Genomic DNA, 23,432 nt, shown 5'->3' on the forward strand with positions numbered 1-23,432 from the left:
CACAATTGTTCTTCATAGGAAAGTGTTCCAGCCTGCAAGTTGCCCATTTCTGAAACTTCTTTTCTCCACAATGTATCTGAAATATGGCAATTACAGGTAGTTCCTACATAATGATCACAGCTGAGCTTGGGATTTCTGTCATAAGTCTTTGGGGTTGGTAAGCTGATCACCACGTTCTATGGCTCAATTTTACAACCATTTTTACAGTGGTCATAAAGTGAGTCACCATGATAGTTAAATGAACCATGTAGTTATTAATTGCATCCATTCTCGCAAATACATGTTTTTTTGCCAGAAACCAGTTAAAAAAATGTCACAAATCAGTCATATGACTCCAGGACACTGCAACCAGTTGTAAATGTGAGCTGGTTTCCAAGCACCCAAAACATGATCTTGTGATCACAGATGTATGCAAAAATTGTAATTTTGAAGATGAGTCTTTATGTTTTTTGCAGTCCATTGCATATCTTCAAATAGTTGTTAAGCAACCAGTGGCTAAGCAAGGACTACTTGTAGAACTGCACACAATATTTCATTTGTGGTCACATCATTGATCTACAGAAGGGCATTATGATACTGGCATCCCTATTTTGAATACCAGTTTTATTATTCCTGACATGTTGGGGGTTTTATACAGCAGATGCATGCTAAAATTCCCTTTTATGACCTTGTAATCTCTTAATTCTCAGAGCCTAGTGACTCAGAGGTTAGAACATAGTATTGCAGGCTAATTCTGCTGATTGCCAACAGTTTGATTTTAAGCGTCTCAAGATTGACTCAGCCTTCCATCCTTCCAAGGTCAGTAAAATGAGAACCCAGATTGTTGGGGACAATAGGCTGACTCAGTAAACCGTTTAGGGAGGGATGTAGAACATCGTGGAGCAATAGATAAGTCAAAGTGCTATTTCTATTGCTAATTCAGGGTAGAGTCGGGACAACTAGATGGAACTGAGCGTTTTCTTGTTGGATGCCTTTCATGATGTCACTATGTCGACATATTCATTGTCACTGCTCACTCTGGTCCTGTTAATTTGTTTACATAGTTGGGATTTTTGACATCAGCATACATAACTTTTCACTTGTCCACATTAAATGACATCTGCTGTTTAGAAGCCTACTCCCCTAATGTGGAACTCTTTGCAGTTGCTTATTTTTTGTTTATAACCCAAAATTTTTATTGTTTTGACTAATGTTACCAGCAAATCTGGCTTTTTCACATCCAATTCCATATAATTTATAAACATATTAAAACAACTACTGGTCCTATGTCAGCATTAGTTACATCCCACCATTGTGAGAAAAGTCCAATTACTTTTCATTTTATTATTTACATGTGTGATTTACTCTTTAATATCAAAATCCCATTTAACACTACTGTTCCATCTGTCAATATCTGATTTGGGTTTCATTTTGTTAATTGGTTTCAACGAAGGGCACTAAAATCATTTTAATTCATTTATCCAAGCCTAGGTTTATTATATAAGGAATGGGGAAGAGGGCAGGGAAAGAGGGAAAATTAAAAAGAAAAATTGTAAAGGAATTAACCACATTTCTAATTTTCCTTTAGCATTCAGAGAATTGAAACTGATGTGACTGGCCTGCCAGTTAGGACTATACTAAGAAATGTTTTTTTTTTTTTTTTCCTGAATAACTTCTCCTTAAATGTATACTTTTTCTTAGATTCACTGACAAAATAGTAGTGGAGTCAGATGAGGATTTTTCCAGTCCAGTCTTTTTACCAGCAATAAACATAGTTGTCTTCCTTCAAGGTGAACATAAAAATCCATTCTGAGTCATTTGGATAGGCTACAGAAGAAATTAAAGTAATATTATATGGAAACAGAACAGCACGTACTATTAAGACTTGACATGACAAAATAACATTAAAACACAAACTCAGTGTGACATCACAGGATTCTTTTAATAAGTACAGCAGTGCTGGTCACAGAGGTAAGCAGTGTATTTATTTACAGTGTGATTTTTTTTTTTTTTTTTTTGTAGTTTAACAGCATCCTTTTAAATAAGGATAAAGCTGGCTTTAAAGTTCTGTACCGCACAACAGTGTAGCACCTAAAACTCTTCTGGATTCAAGTGCTATTTAAAATGTCTCATTGGAATGGCTTCAAACTTCTTTGCATATTAATATTAAAAACTAAAGAAAAATAAGCACGTGAAAGAATATTCTGGCTACTAGTGCACTGTGAACACTTGTACAATCGAAAACCCATGCGTTAAATAGTGATTTTTACAGACAGTTAACATTTTTAACATGCAGCAACTGTTAACTTGTATCCTATTTCAGCCACTGAAGTTAGTCATCTTAACAAGGCCATAGTTTTATAGAGAGTGAGGTCTACAGACATTCTGTTGATCTTCCTCATGAAGATATTGATGGCACACAGTCCTTTATATGCTGATGATACACACACAAATATGATTTCCAAACAAATCCAATAGGTACACTCATTTGGTAAACAATGAATTTTAGGTTCCAATCCTCATTTTTACAAAGCTTAAAAGAAATAGGAATGACAAATATAAATGGATTTTTCTTTGTTTACCACCCCTTCCACAGAACCTTCTGGATTCTGTGTCTAGATTTTTGAGAAAAACCAAAGTAGTAATAGATGACCAGTATTGCAAGATACCTAGTGAACCGATCCTTTTCATGGGTGGGTTCACACACTCTTCTAAAATATCCTAAAATGGGGTTTTCCAGCTCTTCACAATAAAATATAGAAAATATCTCCTCTTCCTCTTGTAAATCTAAACCAGAAATTGTGGTTTCAATCCTGGGTTATAATTTGCATACCAGGAATGGTGGCTTAAGTAATTTGTCAAAACACAAAGCTAAATAGGAATCTAGATCATAGATATCTATTTCTTTAGCAGTTACCCAATGTTCATTCTGAGCTCTTTAGGTTAAATGTAATAACGTTTACATACTGAAGTGGAAATAAATTCTCTTCATTCCATTTGATGATCCCATTGGAGGAAACCTTTGTGAACCCATACAAATCAAACCAAAGTTTTGTAACTGTCATAGACATGTATAGTTTCTGAACACAGCATTTTTCATGGATGCCTTGAATGAATTTGTAACATTGAATTATAGTTTAGCATTCCATTAGATTTTAAGCATGGAACAGCTTTGAATTGTTTTAGAGTTATTTAATAAATATACAAATATATTTATTTTAAACATCTATTCCCCTGATGCTTTTGATTTCCTTGACAAATTTATCACTATGCAATTTTGTACTATCAAATAATTAGCGCTGCTGATTCTTTAAGAAGTTTATATATACATATTAAAAAAAACTATAACATACCTAACAGCACCAAGATTAAAACAGTGTTTTAAGTACATTTTTACACATGTATGTACCATATCTCATCTACATAACTATTAGTAGTGGAAGCACACTCGAGGACACCACCATCCCATCTGTCACAAAAATGCTATATCCTATAATATTCTGTTCAATTATGGAAAATCGGTAAAATGATCTGCATAGATCTTACAGCAGAAGAGCACTTACTGGATTCTAGTAAGAAAGACCAATTAAAGAACTACTAAGGGTTGAATTGGGTTTCTTGATAAATGTATTTCTCCTCAAATATCACCTATTGCTTGAAATATAGTAAACTTACTGTTCAGGAACAGATCAGAAGGTTGATTGGTGGGGAATAGGCTTTATTTATTTGCAAAGTTAGATCTTTGAAATATGAAGCACTGCACCAATGGCCAATGTCTTGTATTGTCCTCTATTTGAAGACTTTAAAAATGAGCGAGGCAGAAGAGATGGTCAGCTCTGATTGCATCTGGATATCACTCTGTGTTATTCACTCAGTATGAATGCAGGGCATGTACCTCGTTCTGTGAAAATGTTGTTAGTTTTTTCCACCAGAGAATCCACATAACAAGAAGAGTGCTGTGACAAACATTTTCACTCAAGGCGAGAAATGAGCAAGTCTTTTGCATTGTTGAAGCACACAGAGCTGCCTATAGCACCTATTTTTTCCAAAGACTCCAGCAATGATTATCGGTTCACTTGACTGGTATCTAATTGCTTTTGAAAAAATAGTATAACACTCCTCTGCTCTGTGACCAAATAAAGGATGATAGAAATACCCTTATTCCTACAATTTCATATATCTAAAGAGAAAAGCATGGGACTGTGCTGCTTGAGTGGGACTTATCTAGCTTTGGTCTGGGTTTAAGACAATCAAGATTTTTGAGGTATTCTTGAGACTTTTAAGCCTGTTTCGGGGCGTTACTGGTCAACTGATTATTTGATTTGAAACAAAATGATTTTTACATCAAGATGGATAGTGACTGACATAAAATAAAATTTACCTTCACCGTAGATGAAATCATATGAAGGAGGAGGGTGGATTCGAGCCAAATTGACTGCCTTTAAAGTTCTATCTGGAGTTTTGATTTATTACTTCCATTATTCTTAACAACATAATGCAATTATTGGACAAGGTTGAATGTCCTTGTCTTTGTCTTATGTTTTGTTTCTTATGCATAATCATTCCGCACATAGTCTAAAATTAGCAAAAACTAAATAGGAAAAGGATGCCTTCAACTTGCTACAATGAATGATGCATGTAAGAAAACAAGAAAGATACTAGTCAGAATGTATATTGTTTCAGGAAATAAAGCATGTGACAACTTGAAGGAAAACTGAATTAAACAGTTTAAACTGAATTTCAGTGGATTGGGATAGAAGACAGACAAATGTGTTGATGCTAAAATGATTTTACCCTACAAAACTACCTCTTGTTTTCATGTAGCTCCAAATATACTTGGAGTGATGGATGAGAAGGGCTATTTTCCTTGGGAGTAGGAAAAAAGGATTTTTTTTAATGAAAATAAGTGTGGAAAGTCTTGTTTTTGCTTTCCTTTCAATACATAGTATTGCTTGGTTTAAAATGTTGCTTATGCTAAAGCTTAAATAAAATGCATCTGCTTTATTATTCCTTGAAATTTCTTGAAATTTTGCATTAGTGCAAAGAACACTGCTATTTTTGTTCAATTTTGGTCCTGGAAACTTACAGCTAGGTCTCCTGCAGTTCAATCTAATTAGCCCACATTTGTCCTAGCTTTTTTTTTTTTTTTTTTTTAAATCATTCTTACTATTTTCTAGGTTTTGCTCTTTGACACATGTGAGGGATAGCTGAGTGATGCTGCATACAGATTTATTGTATCAAATTGCATTCACAGACTAATGTGTCATTGTCCAACATACACATTTTATTTTCTGAGTTTAAATAGCATTACTCATAAGCCATGGTGCTTAAAACTGTGTTTGTATGGAAAATATCCTGGTTCATCTGTCTTCTAATGTCTACATGCTAATACAAATTGACAGCTTTCAGTGCACAACCCTATTTAATATTGCTTTAAATTCTGCAATCGTTTTATATGGTATTTGCCTATTTTGCTATCTCTGATAAAGAAAGAATGTATGAGATATACAAACCAATATCTCGGTGGTTAGGAATGTTCACTTGGTTTATTGACACTTGTTTCTGCTGCTAAAATACTTTCCAAATGTCCTGGATATTCTTACTAAACATCAAAAATCTTCACCACAATTTTACTGAAAGATACGTATCTTTCTCTTTCACACTCTCTACATATACATGTACTCCTATCGTTTGTAATTCTAGGAATTAAAAATGTTGCTTTGTCATAGGAAAAAGAAGGAACTGATGTTGGAACTTACATTTACTTTTGTACCGCTATCCTAAAATAGAATATTTTAGGATAGCGGTACATTCCACTTGTACTCTAGATGGGGAAGAGGCAAAGCAAAGATGGACTCATCCAAAAGTGTTTGCAGGATGTGCTCAAAAAAGTTAACATGGCTCCCCCCCTTTTTTGTCATTTTTTACCACACCCAGTAGATACTCTTACGGCCATCATTCCAAATCTATTGGACTGACAGAGCTGCTAGAGCAGCAACTTTGGGTATGTGTCAAGCATTGGGGAGACACTTGGTAGGCATTTGAAGGGACCTGAGGTGAATGTTAGACTTTTAAAAAATATAAAAAGTGGGATTGCTCCTTTCATGGCTGTTTGGTGCCGATGCTAGAATTCTAGTGAACTAAGTTTGCTCACTCAAAACAGTCAGTGGAGGAGCAGAGCTGCAAAATTCCAAGGATTGCAGCACATTTCTCCCTGTGCCCACTAGCTAAATAATGGTAGTCTTGACTGGTTGCAGACCAGATAGGATAGCCCTATCATGGAATGTCTCTACAATCTGTTTTTCCTTCCTGTCTAAGATAAGAAGTTATCTTACTATGTAGATAGGGAAACTATTAGCAGATACTCAAAAAGAGTTGCTGAGGAAATGATCTAAATAAAGTGCATCCCAGAAGGACTGGGTTTTTTTTAAAAAAGTTGCTTTTACTTGCTTATTTAATGAATTGCTTTTGTAGCTTTTTCATTCTCCTTTGTTCTTGTTATTCAGTAGTTCAAGATGGATACAAATTGATGGATGTATAGCGCTAGCATTCATTATTTGCCCCCCCCCCCCATTATAGCAACCACCCCATGAAACCAGTTGGGCTAAGAGAGAGTGATGGTCCAAAGTCACCCAGGAAGCATCGGTGATGAAGGTGAAGTGGAATCTCACTCTCTTTGCTCCGAGCTCAACATCTTAGCCCCTGGGCCACCCTGGCTATCTTATGTATGTGGAGAATAAGTCACATTATTGAACTTACTGTGTTCCGTTACATTATTATAAACATATTACATTATAATAATTGGTCCTCTAAATTCATAGGAATTTCCTAAACTGACATTTCCTTAAATATTTCTTCCATATATTACCCATCATTGCCTATGTATACATTTGTTTTTTATTTATGAATTAATAGTTAAATTAAAAACATTTAAGTTAACAAGATATATTTAGGACCAAATTGTTAAAGGAAATGCCATTACCAAAGACATTTTAGTCTTTTGCAGGAAAACAGTAATAGTTTGGCCACTTTTTTAATTAAATAGAAAAAGAAAGAAAGAAAGAAAAAGTATATTTGGCAGACAGCTAAGATGGTGAATAAAAATTCTTTAAATAATGAATATGGAACTACTATTAAGACTGTACAACATATTCTATGCATGCTTTAAATTTCAAGGGATGTAGAATGAATCAGTGAATTAGCAAGACTCCCCTTTTTGGAATAAAAAATCAAAGCAACCTGATTTTTAAACGTTTCAGAAAAAATACTGAAGAATGACTTTCCACACAGCTGATGTAGGTTTGAAAAAGCAAGTGTAGACTTTTAAATGACATAATAGCTTAATAGCTAATATCCATTTACAAGAGAATAAGCATAACTGAAATAGAGTGAAGTCCTAGTGAGAGATGATATTTATAGAGAAAAATGATCAGACAAATTGCAACTTATTTTAAGGTTAATTCTGAAAGATATGTCTTCTGGATGATTTGTTTATAAAAATGCAGGATACCCATGTTCCAAATTATTAAATCCTAGAGATGTTTTAACATTTTTTTTCCAGTTCTCAACTGACATGGATAATTATAAAAACATTCTGAGAACAAACCTACAAAATATTGAATGCAGGGAAATTTGCATTCAATATTTTTGCATTAACGAAAACAAGAATTTAAGCAAATAATGGAAAATAAACTTTTCATTAATGAGAAACTGCCCAATTTGGATTGGCACATGACAGAAAGCTGTTTTTATCCTCCAAACTGAATTTATATTTGGAGCTATTATTGAAAGTTATTCAAAGTAATATAGAGATAGAGATTAGATTAAAAATAGTTTTTGTTGTTGTTTCACAAAGTGTATCATATAACACAGATCATTCTTTGGAAGAAATACTGAAATGTAGGCATGAGGTTGTCATATCAAAGGCCACGAATGGAACATTATCTAAACTAAATTATTTTCACTTAAGTCTAAGCAAGACAGAAGCAATATTAAAACAGTTTTTTTTCCAGTCAAGGTTCCCCCCCCTCCCACTTTCGTACTCTCTTAAAATAAAAGGAGATTAAAATGAAAAAGAAATGGGTAAATATCAAAACAAAAGTTATAGCTTATCAGGGGTTGCCATTGTTCAAATCAGTTACATTTTTTATAGCACAGCCATATTGGAAAAATAACAGTAATGAGACATTTTATTTATTATTGACTGATTTCTGGTGATTCAGGATAGAGAAATGCTATGGAGTAAGACAGTCTGTAGTGGAAGAATGACAGGAAAATGGGATGGGACTAAGGGAAAGTTGGAATCCTCTGGACCCAAAGCATCAGAACCTACACCTATACACAAAGTGAGGCTGTGTTATCTAAAGATTTGGATGTTTTTGAATAAATATAGGGATCTTAATCCAATTTATATGCTACCTATTACCATTAATTCAGAATTTACTAAATATGAATAACCTGCAACTTTTGCCTGTCGTGGCTAGGTATGATAAGATTTGTAATTCATAATATTAAGTCTGGGTTGAAGAAGAACTTAGAAGTAATGCCTTTCACTAGTCATGGGAAAACAATTTGTTTATTGAAAGGCGTTTTTGGAGCTGTTTGTATTAATTAGTGAAAAGTAAAAACACAGCTTCAGTCATCTCTTTCCAAAACTAGCTACCAAGATTTCTGAAGATGTGGACAATCCACTATTTTATCATCCTGACAGCAGCAAGATTATTCACTTAGAAAACTTAGAAATGAATGTAGTATTAATACAATGGGTTTGGATCCAGATAAAACCAAAAGGAACTTTACTTGCAGACTGCTGCTTTCCTGATTTTATTCCCTTACTTGATATTAACCCACAGAGATGCATTTTGAGGGTTGATGGATCCTCTAGAACAGTGATTCTCAACCTTTCTAATGCCGTGACCCCATAATACAGTTCCCCATGTTGTGGTGACCCCCAAGTGGGTGTGGCCACCAATAAGAGGGAGTAGGACAGCTAGGGAAAAGGGAAAAAAATGGCGGACAGCATGGTTTGGTGACCCCCGTGAAATGGTCATTCGACCCCAAATGGGGTCCCGACCCACAGGTGGAGAACCACTGCTCTAGAATGACAAGATATGAAGCATGGGAAGTTGCAGTAAAGTGAAGAAATCAAAGAAATTCAGCAAGACTGCTTTTCCACTTATACAGAACACATCTCAGCTTAAGCAGTATGTAGACCTCTCAGGGAAAAATGAATTAAAGTGAGAAAACAAGAGCAACAACAAAATGTAATAGCTGAGACAGAAATTGTACTGTTCCACACCAAGCAATTTCTGGTCTTAAATTAAGACAGGTTTTCTTCTAATTTTACTTTCATTTCATGTGCTTTAAGGATCTGCGGTACCAAAAGGCTAGGATATGGTTGTTGTTTTGCCCCATAATGGCAGCAAAAATAATATATGCAAATAATTCAAAATAAAAGAGACTGAAGTAAGAGGACAATACAACAAAACATTGGGACTTACTGAATAAAGCTATTTGGAACATTCATAAAGACATGGCAACCCAATAAGAATAGATCTGAAGAAGAATAGAGATTTCTGAATTCAAAGGTTTTATCTTCCCTGTCTTCTGTATCTTATAAATGGTGAAGACTCTATTGCTTATGGTGAATTTATTGTTGATGATATGGATATTCGGTATTTCTAATTATGGGTCACGGACAAAATTTATGTTCAGAATGTCAAATGTTTCAAAGATTTTGAATGATGGATTAATATTAGTTACGTACTGATCTGTTATAACTTTTATGTATCTCAAATTATATACATATATATATGTGTTTACATTTTAATTTAATAAAAAAAATTAAAAAATGAGACAAGTACTTATTAAAGGAGGAATGTACCTTTAAAGCAGAACATTGATGGGGCCATGGAGGCTCTCCTCCAATTACTCTCAATTAAAGACCTCTTATTTCTACATTTTCTTGTTCCATTTTGAAATCTTTTCCAAGGAGAGTGCCCACTATAGAATAAGTCATATTACTTCAGGTCTGCTGCATGTATCTTTAAAACTGAGAAAACAAGAGGAATAAATAAACTTAAAGAGGGAGAAATATTCAGGGAAACACTGGAAGATTATTTCAGTTTTGAAAATTGATAGTAAAAGGTTGACGATCTGAGCAAGATGACTTGAAAAGGAGTGGGGGGTGGGAATCCCCAGTAAAACTGTTCATATATATATATATATGATAAGCATGAAGGGCAAGGATTCCCAAGGAGCAGTGTATTGGATCTACAAATATGTCCATAACAGAGTCATATAGTTTGATAAACCTGTTAGGATTAATACTGACAAGTTTGGGCAATGTACAGTTGTCTTGCATAGAGAATCTCCTGGAAGAGGTTGGAATTGATAATAAGCAATTGGATTTGCTTACAAAGGGTAAGGAGGAATTTGTATTAGAAATGAAGGATTCTTTATTTTGAGTGTAGCAGGAAAAGGAAATAGTCATTTGGTTGAATCCATTGATGATGCAAAGATAAATTATGTCCTGGGGGAAATGTCTCCAGTTCTTTTTGCTCTCTCTGGATTATTCCAGAGCATTCTGAAATAGTCTTTTAATTGTTTCCATGGAAATTACTTGTGGTAGGTTTCCTCTCCATTCTTAAGCTTTACTTTCATCACCACTGTTGTAAGTGCAGATCCATAGTGCCATTCAAGTTGAGATCAGTAACATCTAAGAAATCAATGTTGAAGATGCTGGGCCCTGAAGTGGTAAGGGAACCAAAACCATTGGCTGAGCTTGGTGGTGTGAGGTCCAGCCATTCCATTGTTTCCCAGGGAGACTCTGTGAAGCTCATGTGCAAACCAGGTCCTTCACCAGATGAGGGAGACAACTGAGTCTCCATGGGCGAGAGGGGAGTTGGCAGGATCTCATGGGGTGAAACTAATTCATCAGCAGCTTTGCTAGAAAATCCTTCCATTGCTCCATCAAAGTGAGGTTCCTCAGTACCCAATTTCAGAAGGGTGACTTCACTTGACCGCCTGAGAGGACTGTGGGAATTTAACAAGATTTCCAAATGACTCTCATTGCTAGAGCAGCGTTCAAAGGAGAGCTGATTTGAGGTGTTTTGCTCAAATGAAGTGGATGCCTTTAGTAACAAGGGTGTTCCAGAAGTCCCTGAAGACACTGTTATCTGAGGTACCTTCTGAAGACAAGGGCGGTCCTCTTTAGCATTTGCAGGCATTTCTGTTTGCAAATCAAACATGATAAGTCAAGAGCAAACCACTTTGTGTCTACTTCCATTGTTAAGTGAATATACTTCTGCTTGTGTAACAGGACTTCCCAACAGCATCTGCCATTGCAATGATACATTCCAACCTTTTGTTCTGGCTGAATAAAACCTTACTTGATGCTATACTAGCTCAAATGGGTACAGAAGGGATGGTGAGAGGAACATGGAGATCATATAAAATGCCTGCAATTGAAAGTAGTGATGAAGCTGTGTTAATATAAGACAAAGTTGTTATAAGTGGTGTTTGTAATGCCTGCCTAGAATCAATAAAAAAGCTGATGTAAAGAATTATTAGAATAAGGACTGATCATTCAGATATGTGTACACATGCTTGAGCATGCAGAGGGTAAGAAATTGTTAAAACATTTAAATTAGGCATGAAGGCATTAAAGTTGTGTACGTGATTCACTGGAGCAGACAGAAGCTAGTGAGGAAAAACATTTACAAAGGTTTGATTTTGGAGTCTAGTATTTTGTGGTTCTCTCTCAAAATGCCTGAGGCTGATAGAGAGGCTTACGTATTCACACCACAAAGTGCTCACAACAGAAGGCAAACAGAAGGAAATGGTTCCAGTGTTCCCCGCAAGATGGTCCCATCCACAATGCCTTTTTTGGCTCTGTGTTTTCCTTTGGGGCATACTTTCAAGCAAAGCACCCACCTATTTTAAAAAAAAATGTCTATAGGTCTTGCCTACTTCTTTCAGCTTTTTAAATAATTCTTTTGAAAAAACGGGTATTCTAGGAACAGAAGACACATGGGTGCCCATGGGCATGACCATGCCAATGTGATTTTCAGAGACCTTGGTGGCTTCCTTTGCCCTTTATCTCTTGATCTACAAAGTGCCAGCTCTTACCTACAGTTAGGTTTCTTGCCTGATTTTATTCAGCATTATTTTTATTCTTGCATACAAATTCTCAATATTTGTACTATTGTCGAATGTGTTTGTATTTCTAACAATGTTTTGGTTGTCACTGGTTTCAAATCCCTTTCTTCAATCTTGGAAAGTCGAGATACAAGTTGACAAGATAAACCACAACAGTTTCTGTGACCAATTCCTGGTCACAGAATAGCTAAACTTCCAGAATTGCTTCTTTCTTCTTAAATAATCACTTCATATACATGTGACAAAACCTAGCAGTTTTCTATAGTGGTCAATGGCTGCGCTAGTAGGCAGAACCTGGAAGTGTTTAGATTGAGTACTGCTTAGGATAATTCACTAAGCAACAGATATTTACATATTGCTTTGGGAAGTGGATGGAACCCACGATGGATTTCAGTCCCCCTACCACACCTGACAAGCACAGCATATCAACTGTGGGTAGCCTGAAGTTTATATCCTCTTTTGCTAGGTTAGAACCAAGAGCCTCATTCTACTGGCATCACCTACCTCCAGTTTCAATAAGCACATCTAGTAGTTCATCCATCTGCTGACTTTGAGTCATTTGCTGCAGCAAGAAAAGAAGCAGAAGAAATTGGGAAGTGAGAAAATGGATTACATATTTTTATTGTAAAAGAAATCACTCTTAAGGGATTGAGATATCATAGCTCTGTAGTGTTTTTGCTGGCATTAAAAATCTGATGTAACCAGCTAATTCTCCACAAATACCAGCAGGTTTTAGTGCACAAAATGCACAGATGAGCAATCTGTGCCTCCCAAGGCTGTAAGTGGTTCCCTGTGTCCCCCTTTGCAGGTCTTGGCATCAGAACTGACCATAACTGCTAAAAACTAGCAGCATCATTTTGACTCAGGGACCACATGAACAATGTAATATGAACCCCGAAAGGGTTAAAAAATAGGAAACACCAGGGGAATCATTTTGTATGACTTGGTCTCACTTTTCCTACAACCCTCAACCAACTCTATGAATGTTAAAATGTTAATAATATATTGCCCATGTGACCCAGGGGTTAATATGCCCTAAGATGCATTATTTAATGTCCCATTTTTTCAAACATTAGACAAGAATGAGAACCCGTCCCAGGATTCACTGGGATAGTCAACCTCATCCTTATCATATTTCATCATCATTTTAGCCATTGTCTATCCACTGCAGGATGAAGGCCTCTTCCACATTATTCCAACCTATATGGTCCGGAGCTTTCTTTTGCCAATTGGGCCCTTGATGATTAGGGCCTTGGTGAGGTGAAACAGCTTGTGTGGGTAAATGAAATTGTGGGTTAAGTTGTTGGACATGTATATGCCCAGAAGGGTCTCCCAAGGTGAACAGGCCATGATGGATACCCCAGACTAACACCAATCACATCTGCCAACCCAGTGTGGCAGATTATGGTCTATTCTTTCTACATGCCAATACAGCTTTATCATATATTCTAAAAAATAATTCCAGCAGATTTACAGTTCTTATTCGTTTGGATTGTAACCTCTCTGTGAATGAATGAGTGAGTGAGTGAGTGAGGGAGGGAGGGAGGGAGGGAGGAAGGAAGGAAGGAAGGAAGGAAGGAAGGAAGGAAGGAAGGAAGGAAGGAAGGAAGGAAGGAGTCTACATGACTCAAGTGAATGTAATCTAGTGCTATTTCACCGCTAATAAAAAAAAGTTGGCTTAATTCCTTTGTTGGTATTTTATTTTAATTCTTAAATTGCAGTGTCACACTATGACAAGCTGTACCAATATCAGCTAGATAACTAGATCCCAGCATTACTGTAGAGCCAGGGGCCTGGAAGTTAGATGAAATAAGAAGCCTTAAAGAACTTCAAAGGAATGAGCCCAGTTGTCTGTACTTCATTGACCAAATAAATTAAAGCTAATAATACTGTAACTCCCAATGAAAAATCATCTTTCCTGCTAGCTCAGACTCAATGCTCAACTTGAGCTTATATCTCAGATCTTTCAGGTTTGTCATTGATTTTTTTTCTTCCTCTCAGCCATTTAGATCAGGTGTTTTTAATCTGGGATTTGTGGATTCCTTGGAGTCCATGGTTAGATTTCAGGGTGTCTGTTACCCTGAATATTTTTACTAGCTTCTACATAAACAACAAAATAATCTTTGATCTCTAGATGGCAATAAAATTTGTTAATGTCAAGAAATTTCACTAGCTAAAATTATTAAAACTAAAAAAGAGTATTGTGTTATTAATTTAACAGATCAATAAAAAGAACATATATTGCTGTATTACATATTTAATATTTTGATAGCTATATTTGAGCATAACTGGTTTCCAATTACACAGTAAATCTATTTATTTTATGCATTCAAAATAAAAGGACTCCTTTATTTAAAGACCAAACTCTTAAAAAGGTTAAGAATCCTTGCAACAGATTGTGTTTTGTGATAAAACGGTACAATAGTAAAAAACCACCTGTAGCCAAGCACAGCCCTAAAAATACCCTCCTGGACCATTACCTGTTTTACAGCATCAGCATAAGGTGGAGGCTGTTTTCCGTCTGGGAGAGCAGCACTGGACTTACAAAAGCTGGCAGACAGAATGGAATACTTTGGGCCCCCTTGTGTCGGCACCTATGTGGAAGCAAAATCAATTGTAGGAATCCAGTCAAATCTCTGTTCCTTGGCAGCTGCATCTTAAGGCCCCTAAGTTAAAACTTCTTACATATTGGTGTCAATCATAACGTAAGGCAACCCCAAGGGAGGAAAAAAAAATGAACCCAGATCTTGCCAAAAATACTTTTTCCACGCTGATACAGTCTTACTGAAGTGATGCAAAGAAAACTTTGCTTAGTTGTCACCCTCACATAAGCCATAAAACCAACTCCCTTTCCAAATGACCCAAGGAAGACATTCAAAAATGGAGGTTCTGTTCAGTGCTGAAACAATGCCTGGAATCCATCTCACCAGTTTAAAAATATCTGCACTAACTGCCAATTTATTTTCAGACTGAACTCAAAGTGTCATGTTTATATTTTAAAGCCCCAAACAACCTGGGATCTGCCTATTTTGAGAGGTTTTGTATACAGTTGTCCAAGTATTATAAGTATATCTAAGCAGCTGTTTCTTTACATCTAACGTCACTGGAAATAGTGATGGTGGTTATGGTTCCCTGACTTTTCCTCCAGAAATACTTCCTGCTCAGTCCTTTTAAAATATGACTCTTATTACTGGATTGCTTGTACTGACTATTTTAAGGCCAATGAGTAAATTACAAGAACAAAATATATGTATTTTCTTACCAGAGATGTGCACAAATGGCGGCTAGGTTGTGGAGAACTGCTGCGTCCGTCTCCCTGATGGCTAGGAGACATAGAGAGAAGATAATGGCTGTTTGGTGAAGGTGGAAGGCTGATATGTTGAGGACTCTTCACTGCCTCTAGTGGAGAATGCTGAGGAGAGCACTGTGGGCTTAGGAATGTGGAGGACAGTATGCCATTTTGTCCAGAAGGTTCCATGCAATGGCTATTTACAAGATGAGGCATCTGAGGTGTCCCACAGTTACTTAAAGCCTCAGAATTGCTAGCCTTACCTTTCAAGGCAGCTTGCTTAGAGGCAAATGGGCAGCTGGACACTGCATTCTCCTGCTTGACTGGAAAACCAAACACCCGTGCTGGTGGCTGCTTATCTTCCAGTCCATGGCTTCTTTTGCGCTTCTGGAGCTGCATTCTCAGCTCTTCCACTTGCCTCTGTTCCTGCTGCAATTTCCAAGTCAGCTCATTGATTACCTTTTGCTTTTCCACCAGCATTTTGTCTTTCTCTGTGTCAACCCTTTCAACATCGTGCTGGATGCCAGCTCCATTGATACTTCCCACCAGGCTCTCCTCACAACCACCTTGCACAGGTGACGGGTGCAAGACAAACTGTGGGGATGACATTGGTCCTTCATTGAAACTGTCTGGCAAGGAGCCATTCACTGAAAGGTCAGAGGACGCTGGAGAGATGGGTGGAGTGGAACTAGTGCTGCCAAAATGGTAAAAGCCATTGGATAACAGACTGGTAGAAGACTGCGATGGATAACTGGAGAGAGAACTTGTTGGAGTTACTGGGAAAGTGACAGTGGTTATTTCATTGAAAGATGCCACTGAATTTCCACTGCACTCTTGAAAGGGTCTAAGACGTTCCATCAAGGCTGTTTTTGTACCTGACACAGGAAGTCCCCTTATTCGGAGTTGCTGTCTTAATTCTGACACCTGTGATAAAATTTAATTAGTATCAACCTCATTTTTTACTGTATTGCATCTTTATTGTTGAAAAAGAAACTTATTTTAATCAAACTGTTTTACCCAAACAAAAGCTAAATTTAAAATCATTTGTTCTGACAAAGAGGTCTTATTATTAGGGAGACTGCTATTAACTGTTAACTCTAAATTGGGGTACCTTGTACAACAATGTCATTTCTAATAGATTTCTATAACCCTGGAATAATCAAATCATAGTTTACAGTAATGAGTCTGAATTAAGAATGAATGCCTTTGTCTTTCAGATTTTTGTCTAAATTCAGTCTGTGTTATTCATATATGTCAAGATGATTCTAATGCAGAGTTTCTAGATATAGATCAACCAATTTATGTAAAAGAAAATCAGAATGGGGATCAAAGAAGTCATGGTGGTTTAGCTGAGATGGCCAGAATTCAGATATCATTGATTCTAAGATCCAGAGTCAAAATTAGGCGCACCTTTTCCAGGAGTCCCAAATAAGCTCGGGAAAAGATACGGTATCTTTAAGTAGTTGCTTACATGTGATCAAAAGGTAATGTGGTATATGTATGCCAAATCACCTTTTCCTCTTCAAATCCACATCTTAATTGTCACCCATCTTAGATTACACACAAAATCACAATTTCCCAAATATTGCATGTTAAAGTGCTGCAATTTTAATTTTAAAAATAACAGAAGTTTTAGTTAAGTGTTGTACTACTCAGGAAGACTTTTTCACAGTGGTTAAATTGCTAGGGTTAACAAACAACACATTTGCAAGAGTGGGCTTACATAATGCATCAAGCTGTATGGTGATATTAAATGTAATGTAATGTGCAGTGTGTTACATTTAAGGGGACCTCAATTCAGCTTTCTCCCTTTTCCAAGACCCTCAGAAGGTAATCTCAATGGAGTGAGAGTGAATATGTTTGTCCCTCTTTTGGGGATTTTTAGGATGGAAAAAGGCCACCGAGAACAATCAAAACAACCCCAATTCCACTTTAAACATATAATGCACACCACAATAGCTCAACACCTGCATCTGAAGGTTTGAAGGGTGAAAAGGAAATGGGATGATTTTCAGAAGTTTCCAGTATCCACTTCTACATATTAAAAACCAGGGTGGGGGGGAATCCCCCTCAAGGACTGAAATTGACTCCCTATATCAGCGGTTCTCAACCTGTGGGTCGGGACCCCATTTGGGGTCGAACGACCATTTCACGGGGGTCGCCAAACAACGCAGTCCGCCATTTTTTCCCCTTTTTCCTTAGCTGTGCTACTCCCTTTTATTCTATTGGCTTTTGAAAGCCAATAGAATAGACTCTCTTGAATAGAGTCTAATTCTATTGGCTTTCAAAAGCCAATAGGAATTGTCCAGGCTGTCTCTGCCCTGCTGAGCCCGCCAAAAGTCCATTCTGCAAACGGTGCTGCAAGTTGTCTGCAGCGAAGGCGAGCTGTCTGGAAGTTTCCACCCCTCCCTGCTGAGCAACTACTAAAAATGTAAGTAAAAGAGGGCCAGGGGTGGGAGGTGGGAGGCCAGCGGGCGCAGGGAGGGTTGCTGGCATGCGTGGGGCCCGTTGGGTGCCTTACCTCCTTTGGGGCGGGCCAGCTGGTGGCCCAGCCAGTGGTCAGCCTGCGCCGTCTCTGCCGCTTGCCAGCTACACCTCAGCCGGCGCAGGGGGCGGCACCACGCATGCGCAGCACTCCCGGGCAGGGAAAGTCCTTGACTTACGACCGGTTGGTAATCCTCGACTTACGACTGGTTGGGTAGTCCTTGACTTACGACCGGTTGGGGGTCGCAGCATTAAAAAGGTTGAGAACCACTGCCGTTTATGATAATTTTGGAGATTGCCTTTCAAATGGAAAGAGCTTTTCTAACACAAATGAAGACAAATATATGTGTCCCAGGATAATGTTGCAGGATCCAATCTGGGTCGGTCACTGGAGCTAAAGGCTTTTTTAACCCTTCTAATTACTTAAAAAAAAACACCTTTTATTGCCATTTTGCCCCATATGAGCAACATGTACTTGGGTATGTGTTGGGGTGTGGGTGTGGTGTAGATTATGTTTATTGGCTGTGATTTAGCACTCTAGTATATACAGTAAGTTGCAGTTTCTGGTTTAGCCTTTGGCAAACATGGGCTATTGCAATTGATTCAATAAACCATGATTAAACCTTCTATAACTTGCCATGCCTTCTAACATTGTTACACCTTATTCTGCACATAATACTCACTTTAAGGTCATCCAAATTGGATGGAAGAGGACCTGGTTTGAGGGATGAAATGCAAGTTGGCCCAGAAAAGGTTCCCTTCACTGGAGAAAGAGGATTATTGGTGATTGTCGTAGGGGAAGAGCCTGAGATTTTAGGCTCATTTGGTTGTCTAAAAAAAAACAGGAGCAAAATTTGTTACTGTGACTTCTTCTTTTGTTTCTAAATCATCGCCAATGTACCAGTTTTGATCCTAGTTTTATTATTCATTCACCATCATTTTTCTGCAATTTCAGTACAAAATAGTAGTACTTTAGCAGAATTTCAAATCGAGGGATGATTTGTCCCAGAACAGGCTTATAGTGCTCACCTTAAAAGGATTATTTCAAGGTCTTCAAATTAGAGAAGAATTCCTAGTTTAACAACTCAAGTCTAAAGCCCCAAACTCTTCTCATATCCTATAGCAACGGCACCCAAACCTACTGGATATATATATTGATCCTTCATCCTTCCTAGTGTGCAAGCTGCACACCCAGTGGACTTAGTAGGAATATTTGAAACATACAAGCAGTGGTGGGATTCAGCCAGTTCGCACCACTTCAGCAGAACCGGTAGCTAATTTTTTTGTTGCCCAGGCCCAGAATGGACTTCCGGGAGTGGCGTCCACTCAGAGAACCGGTTGTTCACATATTTGAATCCCACTATTGCATGCAAGTCTAATAAAGTCTAATCAGCCACACCGTCAAATGGTGGCATAGCTCTGTTACAAATGGTCACCTAGGAAGACAGAAAACATTTCCACCAGCTACTCACTTTAGCTGAGAGGAATGTGACCCAGGATAATTGAACTGCTGCTGGTGCCGATGCTGCTGTTGTTGACTAAGGATCTGGAGCTGCAAGAAGAGCTGTTGTTGTTGCAGTAGCCTGGCGTAGGCAGAGTCCATGGGAGGAGGAGACTTCTCTGCCTTCTGGTCTGGTGGAATATATTGGTGATACTTTAGCTTCTTCACTTTGGGCTTCATCTCCTTAGGTTTTTTATGGCGATTCTTGCCATCACTTGAGGATTTTGACTGTGTTCCACGCAAAAAATATCAGGAAGGTCAGTTAGAATCCAAAGCTTTTGACTGGCCTATCTAATTAACCCATATCTTGCTAAGTCTGAATTCTCTGGAGGACTGCCACTGATATTCAGTACCCTCAAAAGCCTTTGAGCTTCAAAATGATGGGTGAAAAATATAAGAAGACAAAAGTCACTTTTCTTCCTTTTATATGCAGTTCAGAGCATAAAACACTGGCATCAGTTTTGAGGACCATGCTCACATGGTATTAGGTGCACATTCCTTTCCAATATTCTGATTTTCTACCTGCTGCCATTTAAGAAGACATGGGAAATAATCCCATTCAAAATGGCAAAGACCCTTGCATTTTGGTGCAGGTGTTTAGTATAATATTTAAAAATCAAAGTACACTTAAATAGCTAAATTTGGGCTCCCTAACTTAAATCCATCAGCTCCATAAATGAGAACAGGGCAAAAAGGATGCATCTGTAGAACACTAACTGCCATCCCTGCCTTTCTGATTAATTACTCCACTTAATTAATTATGCAAAATTGCCTTAGTACCCATATTTGTGTGCTGTAATTTCAGAAATATTCCATTTACTTTTAAACCAGCATTTGTCTTTCAGAGAAACCATGGTTATGGTTTAGTTGGTCAACACATTTGCCTAAATGATGAAAGATAGTAACATACCTTTACAGATGTAGTAATAGGAATAGGAGGTGTCTGCTGCCCATTGAGCTGTTTTGGACTCTCTGGCTGGCTATTTTGCAGAGATGATGAATCAGTCGTATCATTTTCAGAACTATGGGAATGACCCTGTAAACAAAAAAAAAACCATTGAAAATACATGTGACAATTATGCCACCAATGCAGATAATTTCATGAAGATAGTTTCATGAAGATTAGTGCAGGCAGGCAATTTATAAAGGCATATATAAATGAGCTACGCTAGTTAGATTAACGGCTGATTACTTTGCCTTTGTTCCATTAAGCAGCAATTTGTTGTTGCTTATTAGCACATAGGACAGTGATGGCAAACCTTTTAGAGACCGAGTGCCCAAAATGCAACCCAAAACCCACTTATGCATCGTCGGGTGCCGGGTGGGTGTGGCCCATTGGTTGGGTGTGGCCCATTGGCTGAGTGTGTGGCTGTGGTGGTAACGGCAGACTGGGTGGGACTAAAAATTTCAATCAATCAATTCCAACTTTGCAAGATCTTTTTTTTCCTGTGAGAAGTTGAAATTGACTGATTGATTGAAACTTTTTTTTTTTTTTTGCACATGGTGGAGGCCTAAAGCGAAAAGGTTTTATAAAACCCAGCTGAAGGCCTAGGACTGGGGTGATGACACACATGTCCACAGAGAGGGCTCTGAGTGCCACCTCTGGCACCCGTGCCATAGGTTCACCATCACTGACATAGGAAATATCCAAATACAGAATAAAACATAATACATTACACAACAGAACCATATATAAAAGTGGAATAAGAGAAACAGATTAAATAAAAAGGATAAACTGAGAAATAAAATATTAGGTTATTGAGTCATCTCTACAAATTACCCCAATCAGACCCACATATATAGATCCCAACTAAACTGTTTTATTCAGATAAAGGGCTGTGTTGTATGTGATTTTTTTCAGTTCTGTCCACACATGAAATATGAGGGTCCCAATATTTGTCTGATATGAGGTCCAAGATGCCACTCTCTCTCTTTCTTATATAGTTGATACTCAAATAATACGTGTGCTATATCTTCTATAGCTGGAGTTCTGCAAATACAAATACGTTCACTATAAACCATCCATGTATAACCATTATACCTAGCAGCTCGAATCTTACATGTGTAGGCTGAATCTTACTTCCTTGAGAGGACACTTTAACTCTCTGTACTATTAGGAAAATCCTCATGGTGAGTCATGGCAAAAGGCGTCTTGGATCAAAATTAAGTAAAGTGAAGTGAAGTTTATGTAGATATGCACGACAACCTGTGAGAGTGATGAGGTATACTGTGGAAGTCTGACTAACTTTTAGCTTGCATATGGTTAAGCAAATCCAGGCTGCTAAGTGATTCACATGTGCAAGTGTATGTACAAACAACATTTTGGGGATTTTCACCATAATCAATACTTTTTGCAGATGACTTTGGATGGCCTGTTAAACTATTCCTATAAGTGTATTTGCATACTAAGACCAATCACATTTATCAGGCTGTTGTTATTAGGAAACCAAATGGATGATCATTGGGCTCCCTGCCATAAGTGCTTGGAAAATGGAGATGCCCCATGCCAAGTACACTGTGTAACAAAGCTGTTGGAATGAAGAAGAGCAGCATTAGCCAAGAATATGTCGTGTTCAGGTTAACAGTGGCTTGGGATCCTTTGCAGGACACCCCCATGTTTTATATAATCACCAAAGGCTGACCTTATGGATGACTTCCTCCACAGGCTTGGAGAATTTTGGAGAATTTTAACATGTATTATACCTTTACACCCATACCTTGATTGTATTTGCCTGAGTAAGAACAAATTATTCCTCTTCTCACAGTTAGAATCAATTAGCTAATTCTGAATGCTATTTTAGAATGAAGGCAAATTATGAAAATATATAGCAATGGGGTTGATGAGAAATATCCTTACTACACTGGCTGTAAGATATCTTTTTTTCCCTCAAATCAGACCTAAAGAGTACTGATGAAGGGAATACAGATATTTACTGTGCACTGTCCCAAATGAAGATAAGATCTCCTTTATGTTAAGCTCTATTCTTAGTGACTTCATGGACATTTCTATGTGATTTTCCTAGCAGCAATATGGAAGTAGTTTGCCATTGATTTTTTCCAGGATGTTTTTCCATTTCCTAGTCATCAACATCCCTGACGTCTTCATATGGAATCCCATTTGAATATTAACCAGATCTTCCCTTAGCTTTTTGAGATCATCCAAGACTGCCAGCAAAGGCCATTAGCTATAGAATAATTTAAGATGATGGGCCAGTAATTCAGAAAAATGGGCAACACAACTTTTCACATAAGAAGAAGCAATATACAATCTAATTAGTTCTTTCAATGAGATGGTAAATTGAATGAAATTTTGGTTCTCCTATTACTAAGCAAGACAAATTCCAAACCACGGTGTGATTGAACGTAATATTCACAACTCTCTGCAGTCTATCCTGCAGTAGGTGATAAAATATCTAAGAAAGTATCTAAGAAAGCTTTGTCACATCAGTTCAATTTTAGTCAGCAAGTACAAGTAATAGTCATTCTGACATGTAATCCATGATAACTCATGTTGCATAAAATGAGTTAGCTACTTAGCTAAACACAAACTCAGGCAATACAGCTAAAATTCAAACATTAAAAATGATTATTTGACCAAGTGCGTACTAGAACCTGTAAATTCCACCAATATTAGAGCAAAGCAAACTTACAGAAGTCATATATCAACCTAACAGTCTAGCTTGCAACTGTTATATACTTTATAGCCACTTCATGGAATTTTTTCTTCTGAACAAAACTATTTTTATTTAATTTGAGGCTTTTAGGCTGTCTCTAACCCAGAGAAAATAGAAAGTTGGAGCTACAAGTACAGTTTTTCCTCACACTAAACTGGAAAGGGAAAAATATTGTCTTCTGCTTGCACACCTTGCATATTAAAATACATAATAAATAACCAAATGGAATTTTTTCTTCTGAACAAAACTATTTTTATTTAATTTGAGGCTTTTAGGCTGTCTCTAATCCAGAGAAAATAGAAAGTTGGAGCTACAAGTACAGTTTTTCCTCACACTAAACTGGAAA

At 37.4% G+C, this 23,432-nt stretch overlaps 1 protein-coding gene across 11 annotated transcripts in view; it reads right to left on the minus strand.

Annotated features, from left to right (window-relative positions):
* Window positions 1-23,432, minus strand: part of MYOCD (myocardin) — a 198,463-nt gene that overhangs the window by 11,082 nt on the left and 163,949 nt on the right. For 9 of the 11 annotated variants that reach the window (XM_039321972.1, XM_039321973.1, XM_039321975.1 and 6 more), the window contains 7 exons: window positions 20,323-20,448; window positions 19,384-19,640; window positions 18,595-18,742; window positions 15,401-16,351; window positions 14,619-14,732; window positions 12,643-12,700; window positions 1,627-11,209 (listed from right to left, as the gene is read on the minus strand). In XM_039321972.1, the coding sequence (XP_039177906.1) occupies window positions 10,641-11,209; window positions 12,643-12,700; window positions 14,619-14,732; window positions 15,401-16,351; window positions 18,595-18,742; window positions 19,384-19,640; window positions 20,323-20,448 (2,223 nt within the window). In that variant the 3' untranslated portion in view covers window positions 1,627-10,640. Of the gene's footprint in view, window positions 1-1,626; window positions 11,439-12,642; window positions 12,701-14,618; window positions 14,733-15,400; window positions 16,352-18,594; window positions 18,743-19,383; window positions 19,641-20,322; window positions 20,449-23,432 lie in introns of those variants that run through there. The other 2 variants (XM_039321983.1, XM_039321984.1) reach the window with 2 other exon arrangements.

The sequence above is a fragment of the Crotalus tigris genome, unplaced genomic scaffold (genome assembly GCF_016545835.1).
Source record: "Crotalus tigris isolate CLP2741 ecotype Arizona unplaced genomic scaffold, ASM1654583v1 scf7180000023830.6690815, whole genome shotgun sequence".
Classification (NCBI taxonomy): domain Eukaryota; kingdom Metazoa; phylum Chordata; class Lepidosauria; order Squamata; family Viperidae; genus Crotalus; species Crotalus tigris.